Source organism: Salarias fasciatus, chromosome 6 (genome assembly GCF_902148845.1).
Source record: "Salarias fasciatus chromosome 6, fSalaFa1.1, whole genome shotgun sequence".
Taxonomy (NCBI): domain Eukaryota; kingdom Metazoa; phylum Chordata; class Actinopteri; order Blenniiformes; family Blenniidae; genus Salarias; species Salarias fasciatus.
This window is the reverse complement of record NC_043750.1, coordinates 29,819,739-29,833,695: the sequence shown is the minus strand read 5'-3', so window position 1 is coordinate 29,833,695 and position 13,957 is coordinate 29,819,739. Positions and strand designations below refer to the sequence as shown.

Here is a 13,957-nt window from a genome sequence, read left to right as displayed (position 1 = left end):
ATGAGTCTTTGTAATTTCATGCTGTTTATTCATCTAGGTGAACGACTGGTTTATTTCAGGCAGAAAAATCAAGCTTTCAGCAGAAACACAAGTCTGATCGATGAAAAATACACACAGACACACACACAAAAAAACTTTTTACATCCAAAAGTAGAAAATTTACAATCTGCAGCATCAAAAATAATTTGAAATAATTGGAAGAAGCAAGACGTCAGGCTGAGAAACCACCGAGCGCCAGCGGAGGCTCTGCTCTGACCTCCAGGCGGTCCTGTGTCCAACCAGACGGGACGCAGAGGACAGACTGGACGGTGGAGTGGAGGACACAGAGGAACCGAAATCACTTTTGTCTTTTACATTCAGCTCAGAGGTTATTGGAGAAAGTTGCTGAATCACAGTGTTTCCATGGCAACAGTCACTCAGGAGGTCAAGTAGAGTTCAGTCTTTTATTAGGTGTCTAGAGGTGTGCACTCCGGGTCCTGGAGAGCCGCAGTCCTGCACGGCTCCAATGCTCGCCTGCTCCGACACACCTGCATTTAATGGATGTATCAAGCAGCACTGCAGGAGTCCTGATGACGCAGCACTCATTACAGTCGGGCACACTGAAACCACAAGGGGCCGTGGCCCTCCAGGACCGGGAGTCCCCACTTCTCGGTGGTCTGTCAGCCAGTGCCGTGGCTGCTGGACTCAAACACGCCCTTCTTGAAGAACGGCGAGAAGTCGCAGATGTCTCGCTTGGACAGATGGAGCTCGCCGTCCTCAGATGGTCTGAGAGGAGAGGACGAAGATGTCCTCATCACCTGGAACAGACCCCTCAGGTAACCCTGCAGGAGGGAACAGCAGGAAGATCTGAGGAACCTGACATTTCCGCATCACATACTAGAACTTTAAGCTAGAAATACTGGAAGGAGTGAGCAGTGATGATTCAATCGAGCCTTGCATTTGGGGAAATGTTAACATGCAGAAATAATTTTGCAAAGAAACTGGAAAAGAAGACCCCATCTGTTGACTTTGCAGGGTTTCCAACTTTGTGTGTTTTGTCTCGCTGTGATGCTGCAGTCGTTCGTACCTCCAGCTGAGTCCGGCGCTCGGCCACCATTCGCTCGTCTTTGTTTCCAAACAGCTTCTTTGGCGGAAACTCGAGAGCGGCCAACTGAATCAAAACACAGCAAAGCAGTCATTGGGATTGTGTCTGGAGTGTTTTGTCTTTTTAAACCATTGTTGAGAACGCAGATAGATGTGGTGGAGGTAAGAGCATGTTCTCAGTGCACAGATGGTTTAGTTTCACATCCAAGCGCAGTCTGAAAACATACAAATGTTTTTCTTCATAGTCCTGTTCTCTGACCTTTGACCCTTAAAACTATCTATCAGCCAACTCACCTCTGGATATTTCAGTTTGAGGCTTCTGTGCATTTCTCTGAAGCGGCTGTAGCGTCTGAACACGGTCCATGTCTCATCCGCCACGCTGATCTGAGGGGATGCAAACACACATTATTCGGTTTTGTCCAAGTGTATCAGAGCAGCGTCCAGTGTGCGTCTGTGGACTCACCTTCACCTCAAACTCAAAGTGCTCATCCTTCCCCTGACCACGCAGAACGTAGCGAGGGATGCTCACTTTAACGTGGTCATGAGCGCCATCGCAGGTCGTCACAGGAAGCCGAGACACCAGGTGATGCTGCGTAAACAGAGTGAGCGAAAGGGAGGGAGGTGGAGAGTGAAAGAGGACACTGAAAACTACAGAAACTGCTGTAAAACTGGAGGGCCAGGGTCCTGCATGGTTTTAATATAAATGATTGTAAACTGCTGTGAAACTACAGTAAATCTAATGTAAAACCTCTATAAAACTACTGTAAACTACAGTCATTTGCTGATCAAACTACTGTAAAACAGTAAATCTACTGTAAAAATACTGTAAACTATTTTAAACCGCCGATGACTGCTGTAACCTGCTGATCAAACTACTGCAATCTGCTGTAAAACTTGAGTGAAGTGCTGCAAAACTATCAAACTGCTCATAAAGCCTTGGTAAACAGCTGTTAAGTACAATAAAACTACTGTAAAATAACTATAAAACTTCTGTAAACTTACCTATGAACGTCTGCAAAGCTACCACAAACGAATGTAAAAACTACCGTAAAGTGCCGTTGAAAAGGTCAAATCAGGACAAACATTTGAGTTTCTTGTTTATTGTTCTGTTCACATAATGCGGCATCACAATGTTTGATATTTTTTGATACATTTTTTTTTATTATAATTATTTTAGTTATATGCTTAAACAGTGAGTTGACAAAATGACTAAAAACTAAAACTTTATTTGAGGATTTTAACATTAAATTTAGAAACATTTCCGTTTGGGGACATCAGTCCACAGATGGTCCACGTGTCTCAGCTCGGCTCACACAGGTGACCGATCAGCTGGTGCGCCTCGGCCGTGCATCCGAAGGATAATTTCCAGGAGTCACTCTTGTGACCGGAGCCCCGCGGTTTTTTATGCTTGAAAACGATTTCAACCAGCAGACAGTCGTCCTTCTGCCGCACGAGCAGACATCTGATGCCAGAGCGCGGGCGGAGCTCCACTCCCTGAAACTGGGGCCAGGCGGGGACCAGAGCGGACCCCCGGGGCACTGGGTGGAAGACGGCGTCCTCTCGGAGAAGAGCCAGGTGAGAGTCAGTCAGGAGGAACTGGACGATGGTGTCCTGAGTCACACGGCTCAAGTTCTGGACCTTGATGCTGGCGTAAAGCAGAGGACGGACGTTGGCCAGGGGTGGTTTGACGGGACCCTCCATGTTCCCGTGGACGATGTAAAGCAGGTCTGCAAGGACCCGCTTGAATCTGGAGGTGACGCACAGGCCGTCCAGGATGATGTCGGAAACCTTGGACATCCAGTCCAGAGAGAGGACCATGAGGTCGCCAGACAGAAGAGGGTGAGCGAGGGTCTCCTCAGACAAACCCTCAGGACGGAGAGCTCTCAGTAAGGCCTTGCAGAGGTGCTGGCTCAACTCTTTGCTGTGGGTGAAGATGGCTAAGACTGAGCCCTCGGTGCGGCCGATTATCCGGACGTGCTGTCCTGCCAAACCAATCTGGATCTCTCCAATTTCACTGAGGCTGAATTGTTGAACCACAGTCAAGGTGTTTTCGGGGTCTGTGCCAGCTGAGACCACGGTTATCGCCTCCTCGGACAGAAGAAGACATGCGGGCTTTGGGATGGGCTGCTCACTGTTGGCCGTTTTCAGCCAGAAGATACTCAGAAGCTCATGACCTTGCATCTGGGGTGCCAGAGATGCGAGTGTTTCCTGTATCTGCTGCGATGAAGATTTCTGCAGCCGAGACAAAGCAGGCAGCTGCTGGATCAACCACTGATGATACACCTGAGGACTCGCGTTAGATAAAGAGGACACCGACCCCACAGGCCAAGCTGCAACTCTGAGGACCACAGAGCCGTCCTGGTTTTGAGGGACATCACGGACACTATCCCTGCAGAGATCCACCAGCTGAACTTTATTGGCGTCCTGGGTGTGAGACTCTGGTTCTTGGGGGGGCTGGAGCCGTTGATAGATCAGTGGAAGCTCTTTGGACATCATGGTCACATACTGAGAGAGGACCAGCTTCATTTCACCCACTCCAACGTGTCCGATGATGTCCCGTGTGCCCTGCAGCCTCCTCCCAGCATCTTGGTACACCTCAGACAGCTTTCCTGCCAAATATCCCAAAACATAGCTGCGACTGGTCGGGCCCTGGTCAGCTTCGGGGTTCTTCTGTGGCGTCATGTGATCAGCAGTAGGTTTGGAGGTAGAGGCGAGACCACCAACCAGAGTCTCTGGTGATTGATCTTTAGCAACATCATTTTCTGCTGTGTCTGTCGGACCAGATTCGTTCTGAGGTACTTTCTCTGAGCACAAAGGAAGCAGAGACTCATCTGTTTGATTGGCCGGTGCAGAGGAACCAGGTTCACCTCTGTGATCAGGATCACACATGTTTTCCTCAGGTCTCAGGGTCTCGGGGCTTGCTGAGGTCCCACGTTCAAAAACAGTTTCTACTGCTCTAACATCTGTGCCTCCTTTGTCACCACTGTGAAGCTCTTGCTGTTTTTCAGGCGAAGCTTCAGCTGTGAATTCCTGCATTTCTTCTTGGAGGTTTATGAGGTCGGACATGTTTTCCCAGAAGCTCAGAGGAGAATTTTCCCCAGACTGTGGGGAAGGCGGCTCACAAAACCAGGAGGCTGTCTGTGAGCACAAGGGGGGAGTCGGTGACTACATCATCCAGAAGGCTGTGTGAATTAAACTGAAGTCCATCATTCACCCAAAGAGAATTACAGCCGCCTCCATCACCAGGTGCACAGGTCAGACGTGATTCAAAATTAATAGATGAGGTGTTCATGCAAATTAGGTCAACAAGAGTTAAAAAAAAAAAGTCTTCATCAAACCTTCAGTATCAATAAAACAAAACAGTCCAGCAATCTTATGTTTCACAACAGCATCATGAACCATGTTTCTACAAGTTCATGTCAAAAACTCAGCTAAAAGATGGTTGAACAGATTCAGATTCATGGTGCAGGCCAGCAGCTTTTCATTTCCTTTGCCAAAAAAAATCCCAAAAGTTGCTGTAAAATTTGGTAAAGCTGCAGTAAACCTTTTAAAACCCTTGAACTACTATTGGAAAACTACAGTAAAACTTCTGAAGAACTAATGCAAGACTGCTACAAACTGCTGTAAAATGCTGTGAATTTCCCTTCAAGCTGAATTAAAACTCAGAAAAATAAAGATAAAGTAGTAAAAAACAAGTCATATCAGATTTCCAGTGATTGATAGTTAAAAATGCATAATGAGTGATAGATGGGCACCTCACCTCGTACTTCACCCTCCGGGGGTTCAGGTTCTGCTTTTCATCATCCTGAAAAGAAAATTGTACTCAGAGTTCCAGAAAATCATAAACACATCACAAACAGCCATGACCCCATCCATCTCACTGACTCTCCCTGATAATCCGATGGTCACAGATGAATCATGCTGACTGGCTTTCTCATGCGTGCAGAGTGGTTTCATCAGCGTAAAGTGAGACAGAAGAATTCACTGTTCCCTACAAGGACTCGTCCAACCAGAGGCTGGTTCAGACAAGTTTGGACCACATTCTAGGCCAATTTGGACGATATTCTAGATGAGTTTGGAAGATTCCAGGCTAGTATGGACTCAGTTGTTCCAGTTTGGACTCGTTTGGAAAAACTTTGGACCTGTGTGGATCATATTCTAGGACCTGTTTGTGACTTACGTGGCCCAGTTCTCTCACATTCCAGGCCAAAACGGACCCATTTGCTCCACTTTGCACCAGGTCTCAGGCCAGTTTGTACCACTTCTGATCAGACCCTAGGCTCGTTCAGACCATTTAGGAGGGAGTGGTTTGGTTCTTACTCTCAGAGAGTCGTAGGACTCAGACAGATGGATGCTGCTGCTGCTGCTGCCACCACCTCCGTTCAGGAGGTTGATCCTGCGCAGGCGGCGCTGCACTTCCTCCTCAATGTAGGCGTTGATCCTGATGGGAACAGCATTGTGTCAGCGAGTGAAGCAGACAAAGTGTTGGCGCCCCATTGCAGGCCGTGGGCGTACCTGTCGTCCGATAGCGGCAGCAGCGTGTTCAGACTCTGCGTCACCGGGGAGCTGCTGTGACTTGTCTTCTCCTCTGAACTCGTCGGCTGAATCCTGCTGTCCTCAACCTCAGAGATCCTCCGACGGAGCTGCTCGATCTCACGCTGAACCCTGAACACAACACAACACAACAAGGGTATATGAGTATCAATTTACAACACACACAAGCTACTAAATGTGATTTTAACAATAAGAGTAACTAAATAGATGGAACTTCATGATTGTAACTATAACTGATTGTAACTATAGCTGTGATTGTATCTATGGTTGAACATCAGACTCCTCTGACCTCTGCTGGTCGCGTTCAGCTTCTGTCCTCGGCGTCCTGCAGGTGGCGCTGTGGTGTCGGTGCTCCTCGGCGTCAGACTCCAGGGAGACGCTGCGCCTGAGGGCGGAGTGCCTCCTCTCCAGCCGGGCCACTGCCTGCTCCATGGCCTCCCTCTGCTGCTTCTCCTTGGACTCCAGGATCTCCTTCTCCTTGCGCCGGACCTTCTCCTCCTGGCGCGCCACGTTGGCGGTGAACTCGTAGGTGTCCTGCAGCTGCTGGAGCTGCTGCGCACTCTGCCAGTGCGCGCTCAGCCGCTCCTCCTTCTCCTCCAGCTCCTTCTCCACCTCGTACAGCGTGTTGTCCAGCCCCGGCGGGGGGTTTCCGTTGGCGGCTCCTGCGCTGCGCTCCAGGAGCTCGGCGGCGCGCTGCTTCTCCTCGGCCAGCGCGGGGAGGAGCGCGTCGGCCAGGCTGAGCAGCTGCCGCTCCTTGAAGTGCAGCCGGCGCTCTGCCTGCTTGAGGAGCTGCTCCTCCTGGCCCACTGTGGAGGCGTCCTGCGCTCCCCTCTCCTGCGCCTCCTTCAGCTGCTGCTGCCGCTCCCTCAGGCTGTGGGTGAGGAGCAGCAGCGCATTGCGCTCTGCGACCACCTCCTTCTCCAGCTGCTCCCTCTGTTGCCGCAGCACCTCCTCCTGCTGGCCCAGCTCCTTCACCTGAGCCTCCTTGAAGTCCACGTACCGAGTCTGGGCGGCGTGCGCCTCGTCGCCGGAGTTGTCCACATCGGGGCGCTCGGCGGCCTCCTTGGCGCGGAGGAGCATCTCTCTGATGTCGGCCAGCGCCCGGCGCTCCTCCTCCAGGCGGCGGGCTTCCTCCCTGGTCAGCAGGGAGGTGGCCGCCTCGTGTTTCTCCCTCAGCTGCTCCTCCAACCTCCCCACCAGATTCAGCTGCTCCCTCTCCTGCTCCTCCAGCCGCCGCCGCTCCACCTCCAGACGGACCCTCTGCTCCTCGCGCTCCCTCTTCAGCCTCTCCAGCTCGCGGTAGATCTCCGTCTGCTCCGCGGCCTCCTGCCGCCGCCGCTCCTCATTCTGCACCTCCTCCCCTTCAGCGTTCTGCTGCCGCCTGCGCTGCTGCCTGCTCTCTAGCTCCGCCCCCTGGATTTCAGAGCGCCGCTCCTCCTCAAAGCGCTCCTTCTCGGCCAGGAAGTCTCTCAGGCGGCTCTCGATGTCCTGGTTGCGTCGGCGAAGGCTCTCCTCCTGACGGAGAATTCGCTGCTGCACCTCTTCCGACTCCTTCCGCTGAGTCTCCACCTCCTGCTGGAGGCGCTGCAGCTCCGCCTTCTCGCTCTGCTGCTTTGCCTCCATCTCCTTGATCAGCCTCCTGCACACAAACACCTCACTTTCAAAATCTGAAGCTAACTTATCTTCAGAACCCAGCAAAAAAAGTTGGAATCAGATGTTAACGTCTGAAGAAAGCTACCGTTTCATCTCCAGTTTCTCCAACTCCTCACGCTGCTGTCGCTCGAACTCCAGCCTGAAGAAACAAAAACCTCTTTTAATGTCCTCCACAGGACAAAAACAAAATAAAAAAAAACAAAAAAAGAACACAACAAGAGGCCTGGGGAGCAATAAGCAGATGAAGACAGGAGGCAGATGAAAACACGAAACAGGTGAGGACAGGAAGCAGGTGAAAACAGCAAGCAGCAGGCATTAAAAAAAACACACACACTGGACAATTCAACACGTTACAAGTGTGAGGGTCAACAGGAACAGGATGGCTGTGGACAGGAAAGTCTACCTGAGGAAGATGGGGCTCTTCTCAGTGAGGAGACTGTCAACAGGACAGGTGGACACGGTTAACGTCTTTCATCACACAAATTGTGACGTCAGTGTAAGTCATCGCCGAGCTCCTGAAGGACTGTCCCAAAGATCCCACCGCCTCTCAGATCAATACAACCCCCCCGTCCTAGTCCATCAACGAGTCTCCATGGCAACGTGAAGACTAGATAAGAGTGATTCAGAGGTCGTCATCGTACTCTGCTTCCCTCAGTTAATCTGTTGTTCTCAGATTAACATGGAGATCTAACCTGTGAAGCAGGTCATGGACCTCCAGGAAAAGACCAAACCTTCTCCTTTTCTGTGTGGAGGAGCAGCTGCTCTCCTTTGCTCAGGGGGAACTCGTCTCTCAGATTTCTGGAGGACACCGTTCACTCTCCCATCATGTCCTCCTGACCTCAGATGAACACCTGCTCCCGGTCCGTGCAGATCCTGAACCAGAGTCCAGACGACACACGGAGCCCGCCTCAGGCTCACACCAAACTCAGCAGTTTGGTTCAACTTGCCAGCGTCTCATCTCACCCTCGCTATGAGGCGGCGGCCCATACAAAAAGTTCCACCTATGCCTTCGGGCCCCACTGGATGTGGTATAGTGTCCTGTTGTGTCGAATGATGGGGTCCTGTGTGGTGTAGTGTTGGACTCACCCGGGGTTGTACAGCATCACAGTAGAAAGGTTCTCACAGGACTTGGACAGATCGGTCATGGACAAGCTGAACGTCGACAGCAAACCGCTCTGGAAGGAGAAAAACACCAACATCCATCAACACAACACACACATCACAAGTTCCGGACTGTGGGATCAGTCTCACCTTACGTTTCTCTCTCAGCCGGGCTGCTTCTTTCGGATGGTTGAAGCGAAACATGTTGGTCCTTCCAAGCAGGATCACTGCACCTGCAGACACCACCGCATAACACTGCCCCCATCAGGCCACTCTAAGAACTACAACACTGTCCCCATCAAGTAAGTCTGATAACTACAACAGAAATTGGAATATGACATCTTAACAAGATGTATTTGCTGTATTTGTATGTATTGTATCGCCAAGTAGTGATGGATCTGACTATGATTAATGCCACAGCTTCAGAGCAAAGAACAGGTCCGTTTTTTTCTTGTCATCTGTACATAATTTGAGTTTGTTTTTTCAATGTGTTGTAGATCCTAATGTTGACTTCTTACCCTGGTTGAGCTGCGTCGGCTCGGCCACCTGAACGCCGTTCACTGAACACTGAGCTCCACCCAGCGGCACCAGAGTCACCGTCCCGTTGTGGTTCTCAAACACGCAGTGATCGCTCTCCAGGTCCAGACCGTGCAGGACTGAGGGAGGAAACACGCCGCAGTGCGATGTTAACAGTCTTCTCACGGAGAGTGTGATTGATAGCAGGGACAGAGTGACAGGCAGAGTGAGTGAGTTTCATTTACTCACTGATGTCCGGCTCTGAGGACGAATCCTCCCGACCCACGAAGGTCCGACCCTCCTGACACACACAGACACACACACACACTTTAATGAATTGCCCGTTTTGAGGCGAGCAGCTGGAGCCGGCAGTGATGATTTCATGACCTCTGACCTTCAAGTGGTAGAGGATGATGCCGGTGCTGAGCAGGTCGTCGTCGATGCCGATGAGGTGAGGGAGCTCAGAGTCCAGAACCACACCGATCCCCTCCTTCCTCAGAGCCAGAGTCTCCTCCTGCATACGAACACACACACACAAATGAGTGTGATCGTGGTCAGGAGGCAAGTCTGTTGGTCCCCCTGACCTCCAGTGTTACCTTCAGGATGTTCTGAGTCTCGTTCCATTTGTTGGTCCACTCTTTGGTCAACTCCAGCACCTGCAGTAATCACAAAGATCAATGAAGGTCACAGCTCAGGCCACTAGAGGTCTTTTAAGGCTGCGTCATGTGAATTAACTGTTTTGAAAGTAATCTTGGATTGGTGAGACTGACTCGGGCTTCGTTCTGGTGAAGTTTCTCCTCCATGCTGAGAGCGGTGGGAGAGTCCAGCAGAGCAATCTGAGGACGAGACAAGCAGAGACAGAACGTCAACAACAGGACAACCCAGCACGAAAGAACAGGACAAACAACAAGCAGGGCTCGTCTTTACAGTCACCAACCAGCTCTTTACTTTGATATGAGAATACATAAACCACAACAGTTCAAATTCAGTGATAAACTGACAGTAGGTCAGATTCGAGAGACAATAAAGAGAAAGCAGCAGCTGTTATCTGCATGATACAGATGTCTGACTGATCTCTTTTTTTTTTTTTTTTTTGGGCTACAGACATTTTCTCGGCAGGTGGGTGACCCCGCGTTTACCTTGTTACCCTGAACCAGCAGCGCCTTCAGCCGGGCAATCTCAGCTCGCAGCTCCCGGATCAGCCTGACGTTGCCATCCTCATTGATGGTGGGCTTGTTGATGATGTTCTTGGCTCGGTTGGCGTAGCGCAGGGTGCTGAGCGTCTCGCCGTAGTTGACGTCTGCCGGGGAAATCGCTGCAAAGAAAACAGTCAATATAACAGATCAGAGTCGTATTAATATGTTTATTTGTTGAGGTGATTATACTACAATGCAGAACAAACTAATAACGTTCATGTGCCAATATCTTAAAACAATGTTGATATAGAAATGGATTTTGACAATGTTGCAAATGCTAATGTGTTAAGATGTAATCCATTAAAGAGTTCATTTAGAAGGTTGTTAACATGTCTCTGTGCTGAAGCTCTGTGTTAAATGTGCTCCTGTGCGAAGAGGCTCGACTTCGTGCTCACTGGCGATCATGATGGTCTTGGAGTTGCCGCCCAGGCTGTCCTTGAGCAGCCACGTTAGCACCGAGTCTCTGTAGGGAACAAAGACCGACTTCTTCTTCAGGTTGGTGTTCACGCTGTCCTGCGCCATGTCGGCTGCACACAAACCAAAACACAGCCGTCACTCGCGAGTCCACAAAGACAACAATCAGGATCACCAAGGTGTGCAAACACAGATGGAAGCCAAGGCTTCTTCTATCTTTGATTATGACAATGACAACCGCAAAGGGTGGGGCAACAGTATTAATCCTGGTACAAAGGTCATACTCTTCACCGAAAGCACACAGAGCTACGAGAGTATTTAACACTCAGACAGACGGCACAGGATGATGATGGTGGTCCTACACTCAGCCCCGTCCCTGAATGCCTCTTGCGTTGCTGTCACACTGCGGCAGGTCTGGCTCCGCCTCTTCGCCAAGTAAAATGGTTTCTCACCTAAAGAGGAGATGACGTTGCCGAGGGTGACCAGGGACTTGTTGATGTTGCCGCCCTCCTTCAGGCGCACGCCGGTGGCTCCGGTGGCGTCGGCACGCTCGCTGCCGGCGAGGTCGACCAGGTGGATCTTACTGAGAGTCTCACTCGGCATCTCAGCGTCAAATTTGGCCTGAAGGGGTCAGGAGAACAGAGTTGAAGGCACATCACGGCACGTCTGTGTGTGTGTGAGGCCTCTGTTCGTGTGTGTGTGTGTGTGTGTGTGTTTCTGTGAGAGACCTGTGTGAAGTTGATGGTGAAGATGGCGTGGGAGCGGCTGCTGACGTCGTTCATGTCTGTGCTCGCTGTGGTGCGGTTGATGTTCCCGGCCTCCATCAGCTCCTCCACATCTGCATAGTTTTGCACCAGGTGCTTGGAGAGGTCTGAGGGTCGCAGGTGGGGGGTCACGATGGCGAATGGGTCAAAGGTCAAACTGCCACTGTGAGGCAGCTCAATTCATTGCACAGAAAACAGTGTGTTTGTTGTTTATTGTGTGTTTACCTTCCACATAGGGTCCGTCTTTAGGATGCTCACGGACTCTCAGGTTGTAGGTTTGTGTGGATTTCCTCCTCAGTAGATCTCTCACCCTCTCGTTGTAGATCTCCAGGTAGCTACATCACACAAACACATCTGCCTCACATCTCATCTCGTCTGCCCCAAGTCTGTCACATCTGCCTTCAGTCTCCCCCAGCATGCATCTGGGCTGCCTCTGTTCCTGCCTGTGTCTTGTCTGTCTCTTCTGCCTGTCTACAGCAAGATCTCACAGCATTCAAAGATTTGAAGTTTTATCTGTGACAGATCAAAAGACTGAAAGCTGCTGGAAACCCACACAAAGAATGATCTACTGTCAGAGTGAAGGAACGCTCACCTAACTTCAGTCCGAAATGAGGCCTCATCCCATCGCGTGGCCTCGGCAACACGAGAGAATAAACCCTCACAGATCCTGGGAATCAAACCTGCATCTCCCTGAAACACACACACCGCCATGTTTGGACTCTTTGTCTCTGTCAATGTGTCAGTGGCGAGGGGTCGATGGTTTTATCTTCTGCAGATAAGAGCCCCACGTTTCTATCGGTGTCTTTCATTGTATGTGTGTGCGTTCTCACTGGAGCTCCCATCATGGTGAACGACTTCCCTGAGCCGGTCTGACCATAGGCGAACACACAAGCATTGTATCCCTCGAACGCCGCCTTCAGCACATCGCAGCCGAGATCTCTGAAAACCTGCAGGTGAGAGCAGAAGACTCAGAGTCACAGAGACACACAGTCTCACTTAGTCATTTTAATTTTGCTCGAATTGAATGAGGTTACAGGGAGGAGACAGATCTGTAGGAATATTGTCCACGAGGGAGTGATTCAGATGTTATCTTTTTTTTTTTGCTATTCTTCTGATTTTCATGCAGATTTTTAACTTCCTGACTGAGTCGATAAAAGCGGCATTTTTACCTTTTCCTGAGAGACAAAAGTGGAGCCCTTACAGTCCATGGAGTCGTAGGAGAAGTCATAAGTGAACGTTTTGGTTCGATCCCTCACAGAATCTCCAGTGATGCCATCGGGAATCTGAGAGGAGACATGAAGTGATTCATAAGCGTGTGGAGGAGACGTGTAGATGTGTGGACGTGTGAGACTGTCGGAACCAGCAGGCACCTTCAGGTTCGTGATGGAGGTTTTAGTTCCTTCCATGCTGATGATGCATTTTGCGGTCAGGTCCTTCTCCCTGTGAAATAAACACATCCAGGCTGAATCTCTCTGCTGTTGGACTGCTCCTCTCCTGCCTCCAATGAAACATCTCACTCACTGATTCATCTTGTTGAACAACAAGCGTTCAGTTTAGATTAGAGTTGGTAATTGATCATCAAACTCAAATCTGCCACAGATTTCTTCTTAAAGACACTGGAGAAATAGAACTGGCAGCTTCAAGATAAGCAGCCCGCAGATGGACAGATCATGTAGTTTATCTCTGACTGATGATGAGCAGAGACTCAATCTGTTCCAAGTCCCCCTCTTTATCAGCACTAACCAGCTTCAAAGCTCAGACATTATCAATCCTGACATGTGAGTGACCACAAGAGCAACTCACACTGAAGACAAATCCGATGTTAAACTTCTTTAAATTTCATGAAACTCAACAACTACACTCGTGACAACTTATAAAGCTGAAGAAAAGCTCCAACAGAACCCTCCATTAGACTCTGCTGCAAATCCCTTTAAATCAATATCAGACTAAGTAAATCTCATTAAACTGTAACTCGGGGCTTTGTTTGTGGAGCTTTCCTTCCCTCCACGTCCCCCACACCAGAACCGTCTCAGTTTGAAGCTCGTGTTTGTCCGACACCGGCCGCTCGCTCACCTCCTGTTCATCGGCCGGACCCGCACAGCCACCCGGACCGAGGCCATCGCCGCCCCGCTGCGCCCCCCTCCGCCGAGCGGAAAGAAGACAAGAGAACCGGCTCTGGAGACGCCGGACCGGGACACCGCTACCCCGCGGAACCGGCTGTTGGAGTGGGCCGCGGGCGCACACGCCGGTGGTGTCGGGGTCCGGTGACACCGCGGCAGACGTCCCGGTACGGAGCGACACGGACTCCGGCTAGCCTGTTAGCCTGCTAGCATGAAGGAGACCGGCTGATAACAACAGAAGAACTACGGAGAGGCCGGAGGGACAAAAAGATCAACCTCGGGACCTTTTGCCACAACATGCGTCACTTCCCTTTTTCAAAGCGCCGTAATCTGACCTTTTATCATAATACACGTTTATAATACAGTGTAATCCCGCATGTGTTTAATCTCTCATCAATAACTTTAAAATTTCTGCGAATAAGTTTCCACCCATCTTTCATCCAGCTCATTCTCAGATTGATCCAAGCAGTGTGAAGGCAGGTTCACCTGGACAGGTGGGCATGTGTGCATTACACACATCTCAAATTCTTAACTATCTCACTTGATATGAAATAAT

The 13,957-nt window shown here is 50.3% G+C and overlaps 1 protein-coding gene across 2 annotated transcripts; it reads right to left on the bottom strand.

The window, feature by feature from the left end:
- Positions 1–30: 30 nt before the first annotated feature.
- On the bottom strand, positions 31–13,612 carry LOC115390353 (kinesin-like protein KIF16B). 2 transcript variants are annotated; one of them, XM_030094194.1, is made up of 27 exons: positions 13,355–13,612; positions 12,652–12,721; positions 12,451–12,564; positions 12,112–12,228; positions 11,874–11,971; positions 11,507–11,616; positions 11,246–11,388; positions 10,970–11,138; positions 10,499–10,630; positions 10,047–10,222; positions 9,678–9,743; positions 9,504–9,563; positions 9,302–9,421; positions 9,157–9,208; positions 8,910–9,047; positions 8,542–8,624; positions 8,377–8,465; positions 7,694–7,726; positions 7,376–7,429; positions 5,927–7,276; positions 5,599–5,748; positions 5,404–5,524; positions 4,844–4,888; positions 1,547–1,672; positions 1,378–1,467; positions 1,067–1,150; positions 31–821 (listed from the first exon to the last, which is right to left on the bottom strand). In XM_030094194.1, the coding sequence occupies exons 1-27, from the start codon at positions 13,399–13,401 to the stop codon at positions 660–662; spliced, it is 3,999 nt and encodes a 1,332-aa protein (XP_029950054.1). In that variant the 5' UTR covers positions 13,402–13,612; the 3' UTR covers positions 31–659. The 2 variants fall into 2 exon arrangements, with proteins under 2 accessions (XP_029950054.1, XP_029950055.1); XM_030094195.1 differs by lacking the exon at positions 7,694–7,726.
- Positions 13,613–13,957: the final 345 nt, after the last annotated feature.